Source organism: Heteronotia binoei, chromosome 9 (assembly GCF_032191835.1).
Source record: "Heteronotia binoei isolate CCM8104 ecotype False Entrance Well chromosome 9, APGP_CSIRO_Hbin_v1, whole genome shotgun sequence".
Lineage (NCBI taxonomy): Eukaryota > Metazoa > Chordata > Lepidosauria > Squamata > Gekkonidae > Heteronotia > Heteronotia binoei.
In genome coordinates, this window is record NC_083231.1 from 28,313,443 (window position 1) to 28,320,143 (window position 6,701).

The following is a 6,701-nucleotide window of genomic DNA, read 5'->3' on the forward strand; positions in this document are numbered from 1 at the left end:
AACGAGCGGCAGAGGAAGGGTGAAGGGAAAGAGGACCCAGGGGAACCAACTCCGCGCGTAAAGGCGCATGCCTCTCCCCCCCCCAACGCCCCCCCTTGTGTTCCAGCCGGTGGGGGGGGAGGACGCCCCTCTCCTCTCCTCCCCTTCCCTGCAGCAAGGCTCCCCTCCCCGAGACGCCGGAGCAGCAGCCAGCCTGAGACGCGCGTCGAGTCCCGGGCACATCACGTGTGGAGGAGTTGCTATAAATCCCCACACCCCAAGCCGGCGGGAGCGGTGCGGGGTGGGGTGGGGGGAGATCCAGGGGAGGTCGTCGGAGAAGGAAGGAAGGAAGGAGGGAAGGGAGGGAGGAGGGCGGGGGGGTGCTTGGAGGGCCAGCCCTCTCGGGAGCCCCCCTTTGTTCGTCGGGCAGTCATAAGCCCCTGGCGGGCCGGCCGTCGGGCTTTGGCAGAGCAGAGGCGCCTCTCGGCCCCCGGAGGCAGCGGCGGGGCCATGTCGCGCTCCTTCTATGTGGACTCGCTCATCGTCAAGGACGCGGCGGCGGCGGCGGCGGGGCGTGCGGAGGCCGCGGCCGGCGGGGTGGGGGTGGTGCAGGCGGGGGGTCCTGCTCCGCCGCCGCCGCCGGGCCCCGGGGACTTCCACCTCCTCCCGCTGGGCGTGCCCTCGCCCCTGGGACTCGTCTCGGTGGCCGGCGGGCCCGCCTGCCCGGCTGCGCGCAAGAGCGGCGCCTTCTGCGTCTGCCCGCTCTGTGTCACCTCGCACCTCCACGCAGCCCGGGCGGCGGCAGCAGCAGCAGCGGGAGCCGGAGGAGGAGGAGGAGGAGGAGGCGCGGCCATCCCCCTGCTCAAGGGACACTTCCCGCCCGTCGGGGCGGCAGGAGGCGGCGGAGAAGGCCACTATTGCCCCCGCATGGGCCATGCCCAGCAGCCGCCCGCACCGCAGCACCACCACCCGCAGCAGCAGCAGCACCAGCAGCAGGCGCACGCTCTCGGCCACCCACCTGTCTGCGCCGCCGCCGCCTACAGCGTCAGCGACCCCCGGCGATTCCACTGCCTCGCCATGGGTAGGACCCCCTTCCGACGCCGCCTTCGCCCCTCTTCCTCGCGCGGGGGGATCTAGCCGGGTGGGAGCGGGAGGGCGCGGGAGAGCGAGGGGCAGGGGGACAGGTGAGTCGGGACAGGTGGCTCTCCGGAGGGAAATCCACGAAATCCCACCCTCTTTGAAGCCAGTCCCCGCCAGTGAAGGCTCCCCACCGCTGGCACGAGGTAGGGCCCCTGAGGTCGCGTCTCTGGGATCCCAAAGGCGAAGGCCTGCCCGCCCCCTTCCTTTCATTCCCAGGGGGTTGTTCCGTGGTCGCTTCTCAACGCGTCCAGCTCTTCTCCATTCCTCATTCCTTCCTCCCCTCCCCATTTGTAATGCCAACCCGAAGGAAATAAATTGCGTGGCAAGCAACCGCCCCCCCCCCCAGTAACGTCTTCGGTGGCTTCCCCCGACGACCCCAGAGAGCTTCGAAGTCACCCCACCCCCCACCCCACCTCCTCCGTGGCGCAACTGGAATCCTCAACGGTCGCAAGCAGCCCCGGTGGTTTCTTGGGGATTACTCCAGTGCAATAGAGTTGAAGCTGTCGCTGCTAGAGTAGTCCCAGCCATTCCTGTAAGGGCTGCTTCACGGACACCACTCTAAAGAGCCTAAACCCGGAGTCCCCAAGCCTTTCCCTCCCGGGGTTTCCAATGTAAAGGAATTTGAGGACAGGTGCGCCTTAGAATTGCATCCCGGCTTCAAGGAGGGAATGGAAAGGCTGTTCAAACAGGTAGGATCAGATCTGGAGAGCTGGTGGGCGTTCAGCCATTTGCCCCCATCTCCCCCCCAGGTTTATCTCACAGAAAGTTTGGGGATGTGTCTTAACGGTAGCCATGAGGAGGTTGTTGTATGGCACTCGAGAAACAGGGGCAGAGGTGAAAATTAAGGATGAATCCAGGGGCTCTTTGAAGACTAACCGCATTTTTTTCCAGCCTAAGGCTGCGATCGCACACAATAAATAATGCACTTTCGATCCATTTTCAATGCACTTTTCAACTGGATTTTGCCACAGCGAAACCCAGTTGGAAAGTGCATTGAAAAGTGGATTGAAAGTGCATTATTTTAGTGCGTGCGATCGCAGCCTAAGCCAGGGGCGTGGAGCGCCTTTTCTCCTAGCAAGGATGGAGGTGGGGAGGGAACCAAGCGCATCTCTCTGGTCGGATTTGGGCGCTTTCACACATGCTAAACGATGCAGTTCTGATCCACTTCAGCAACGGTTGCAGGTGGATCTTGCCACTTTACAGAGTAAAATCCGGTTGCAAAGCGCAGCGAAAGTGGATTCAAAGTGCCTTATTGAGCGTATGCCAAAGCACCGCTTGTCTGCCTCCAGAGGAATCAAAACCCAGGGGCGGAAGCGCTCACTTGCTCCTGAAAAGAGTGGTCATCTTCAAACCCTAACCCGATCTGCGTCTGTCTTTAATCCAGATTAGAATTCAGATTTCCTGAACTGAGGTAATTTGGGGGTTATAGACTCAGGGCGCTATCCTCAAACAGTTTGCTGGAGTTAAGGCCCTTTGAATAGACCCGAGCAGGATTCTGGGTGGACTTTTTAAGGATCTTAATCTAACTTTCTTAGGATCTAAATCACCGGAAATGTGCAGTCTTCAGAGTATTGACTTCCCTGAAATCAAGGGTCCTAGAATCTGCCTCGGTGTAAACCTGAGACCCGGAGTAAATACGTTGCAATCCATGCAGGTGGAAGAGCAGTTTGAGAGTAGCCTTTTACAGCTGCGGTTCTTTGGCCTTTGGGATTTTCTCTATCTGTGTCCCGAGGTACCTCTACAGTAAAGTTTGCATCACACTTCGAAACAATGCAGGCATAGGAAGCGGCCCTAAACTGGCCTGCTGGGAAGTACTCCCAAGGAAGTATGAGGCCATAGCCTGCTCTCGGCTAGCTCAAACTGAGGGCTATTTCGCTCTTCAACTAAGAAAGGGAAAATTCAAACGTCTCTTTGCCCTTTCGGTGCTGAATTGACTGAGGGGATCATCTTCTAATGCATGCCTAGTCTGGGATCGGCAGTGTAAAAGCCAGAGAGGAGTGGAGAGAACTTCTGGTCTCCCGGGAAAACAAAACAGGAGCCGCCCAGAGGTGTAAATAGCTTTCGGTCTCGTTTTGGTTGAAGATGCTGCTCAGCCTCCATTGCTGGGTTTCATGAAGTAGGCCCTGCCTTCCTTCCGAAAGCTCCGCCGCAATAAACCAGCCAACCGACAGCTCATGCCCCTAACCCTATTGATTGATTAGGAGCCTGGGAGGAGTCAAGTGGCACCTTTAAGCCCAACGAAGTTTTATTCCGAATCTAAGCTTTCGTGTGTACACTTCTTCAGCTCGAATCGAAAGCTGACATTCGGAATAAAACTTTGTTGGGCTTAAAGGTGCACCTTGACTCCTACTAGGACTCCTACTCCTACAGGAGAGCCAGTTTGGTGTAGTGGTTAAGTGTGCGGACTCTTATCTGGGAGAACCGGGTTTGATTCCCCACTCCTCCACTTGCACCTGCTAGCATGGCCTTGGGTCAGCCATAGTTCTGTCAGAGGTTGTCCTTGAAAGGGCAGCTGCTGTGAGAACCCTCTCCAGCCCCACCCACCTCACAGGGTGTCTGTTGTGGGGGAGGAAGGTAAAGGAGATTGTGAGCCACTCTGAGACTCTTCGGAGTGGAGGGCGGGATATAAATCCAATATCTTCTTCTTCTACTTTGTTCTACTGCTTCAGACCAGCACGGGTGCCCGCTTGGATTTATTAGGAGCCAGTTCGCAATGTCCCACGGGGAGGCTTCCCACAGTAGGACATCCACAAGGTCCAGGCTTCAGTCCTTTAAAGGGTCGTGTAGCCGGTGGTGAGAAGGACTTATCCCTTTTACGAGGCAGAGTAGCCAAACTGACCTCAGCACTAGACCTTTAACCCTGGTTCAGCCCTGTCCCCAAACTCCTTTTCTGCACTAGAACCATAGAATCGTAAACTCATAAGAGTTGGTTTCTGTGATTCCAAGATTCGAGTGTAGAATGTCAGTCTAGGGACAGGGCTGAACCAGGATTAAAGGTCTAGTGCGGAATTGGCCCTTGATGGACCAGGGGTCTGACTCAGCAAAACAGGCCTCATGAGTTCGGGCTTCCTAGTTCACGTGATATATAGTCCGCCTTTCTGGCTGAGACTCAAGGCGGATGTGACTGTAAGGAAATAGCCCAAGGCTGCAATCGCAAAGTAATGCACTTTCAATCCACTTTCCAACTGGATCCTAAAGTGTGAACTGGCAAAATCCAGTAGGAGAGTGCCTTGAAAGTGGACTGAAAGTGCATTATTTAGTTAGATCCAAATAGGCAGCCCTGTTGGTCTGAAGTAGCAGAACAAAACAGGAGTCAATTGCACCTTTAAGACCAATTTACTGTGTGATCACAGCCCAAGTCAGGGTGAACATTTTGCCAGGATTAGTGGAATTAGAATTTGGAAGCAGGACTTCCCAGACCAAAGACAGATGGAATACCCGGGGGATTTTCTTTGCTTATGGAGAGCTCGACCACTTTTCTGGGAAATTGGGGGGAGGAGAGGGCTTCTAGCCCAGAGGGTGTGGCTTTCAGGTCGCTTCCTTTAGCAATAGAGTTCCGAATGAAAGTGACCTGCCTAGCGGGGCCAGTTGCGGAACACGCGAACCTGGGAGTTCCCAAGAGTTCTTCTTCACCTGTTACAAACACAGCGTGGTTGTTTTTATTTTAAACGGGAGTTGATGGGACAAAAGTCTGACCGTGTTCCTGTTGGGTGCCTCTTATCCTTTGGGATCAATCCTGTCTCCTGAACCCGATTGGAGGCTTCCAGCATCGTTGGCAAGTCTCAAGACAGAGTTTCATCCCTACCAAGGGTCAATGTCCTGGGTTCCAAGCCTGCTGAGGTGGGGGTCAGGTTGCAGCCGAGAGAAAGGCACTTTTCTGGGGCACCTCCAGTCCTTCTCACGCTACCATCACACAGATCAAATAATGCACTTTCAAGCCACTTTCAGTGCACTTTCCAATTGGATTTTCAATTTGGAAAGTGCATTGAAAGTGGCTCGAAAGTGCATTATTTGATCTATATGATGTACTTTCGATCCACTTTCAATACGCTTTCCAGCTGGAAAATCCAGTTGGAAAGTGCATTGAAAGTAGGCTATTTGATGTGTGATGTACTTTCGATCCACTTCCAATGCACTTTCTAGCTGGATTTTCCAGCTGGGAAGCGCATTGAAAGTGGATCGAAAGTACATTACTTAAGGTGTGCGTTCGCAGCTCCTCCTGAGGGCCCAGGACAGCTTCTGGGTCCAAACTCGGCTTAGTGGGGCCTGGATGACCCTTCCTTCCCTGCGGTTCCTCACCGGAGCTCCTCCCTTCTCCCCCGCAGGCGGCTCCGACGGCAGCCAGCTGGCCAACGGCAAGCGGATGCGCACGGCCTTCACCAGCACGCAGCTGCTGGAGCTGGAGCGCGAGTTCTCCTCCAACATGTACCTGTCCCGCCTGCGGCGGATCGAGATCGCCACGTACCTCAACCTGTCCGAGAAGCAGGTGAAGATCTGGTTCCAGAACCGGAGGGTGAAGCACAAGAAGGAAGGCAAAGGCACCCAGAGGAACACGCACGGCGCCTGCAGCTGCACCCCCGCCAACGCCGGCCGCTTCCCCCGCTCCGAGGACGAGGAGTCCCTCTCGCCCGCCTCGCCCAGCGAGGACAAAGAGATCTCGCCTCTGTGAGAGGCCCCCGCCCCGCTGAGACTCCTCGGACGCCGCTTCTGGGCCCGGGAGAAGATCTCCAGCAGCTGGGCCGGCGGGACCCACTCGGAGCGCGCCAGACTTTCTGCAAAGGGAGGAGGGGCGGGCGACGCCCTTTCTTGCCCCCCTGTCCGCCCAGAGAAGCGCCCGGTGGCTGAATGTGAAAATGCCAGGCTCAGATAAAATGGTATTTAAGAAACAAAACTGTCTACTACGCCTCCCAACACAATTCTGTCTATGCCCCCCAACACAAGCTCTTGGCATCTCCTGTGAGCCGAGTACTTTGTCCAGCACTTTCCCCTCCCCAAGTTCTTAGTTCAGGGGTGAGGAGGAGTTGCTCTCTCCGGGTTTGTGCAGGGGTGGGCTGGGGCACGACGGTGAGTCTAGAAAGCGAAACGTTCGAACACTGCGTAAAGATGGGTCTCTTTTCCCCCCCTTTTGTAAAAAGAAAGATTCCAATTTAGAGTAATTCAGACGCTCTGGTTTGTGTGTGAATAGTTTTATATGAAATGTATATTTATATTTATTTAAATAAAGCAAGTCAGACGAGCAGTGAGAACGCGTTTGTGTTTCGAAGGGCATCTGGAGGAGAAACTTCAGAGAATTTTTTTTTTTTTTAAAGGGGGCTTCCGTTTGTCTACAGGGCAAAACAGGGTTATATTTGGGCAACTTTGACTTAACTTCTGTCTCTATCTCAAAGCAGCTTCTACCTCGTGATTCAGGCACAAATCGTTGAACACCCTGGATGGGGGAAACACCACAAAGTGTTGGGACAGCACTGCTCATCGGGAGTGCCTGTTAATTAAGGCAGAACTAATCCATGTTACTGTATTCTGGCGGGTAGCCATGTTGCTTTGAAGCAATAGAACAAAATTTGAGTCCAGTGGCACCTTTA

At 55.2% G+C, this 6,701-nt stretch overlaps 1 protein-coding gene across 1 annotated transcript; it reads left to right on the top strand.

The window, feature by feature from the left end:
• Nucleotides 1-489: 489 nt before the first annotated feature.
• On the top strand, nt 490-5,788 carry GSX2 (GS homeobox 2). Its single transcript, XM_060247304.1, has 3 exons — nt 490-543; nt 592-1,060; nt 5,445-5,788. Exons 1-3 carry the CDS (start codon nt 490-492, stop codon nt 5,786-5,788), a joined length of 867 nt encoding a protein of 288 aa, XP_060103287.1.
• The last annotated feature ends 913 nt before the right edge of the window (nt 5,789-6,701 follow it).

Bases quoted from the DNA above. Each gene is read 5' to 3' on its own strand.
- GSX2 (XM_060247304.1), top strand. From the start codon at position 490: ATGTCGCGCTCCTTCTATGTGGACTCGCTCATCGTCAAGGACGCGGCG. The intron at 544-591 runs GCGGCGGGGCGT...GGGGTGGTGCAG, and splicing joins TCAAGGACGCGGCGGCGGCG to GCGGGGGGTCCTGCTCCGCC. The intron at 1,061-5,444 runs GTAGGACCCCCT...TCTCCCCCGCAG, and splicing joins ATTCCACTGCCTCGCCATGG to GCGGCTCCGACGGCAGCCAG.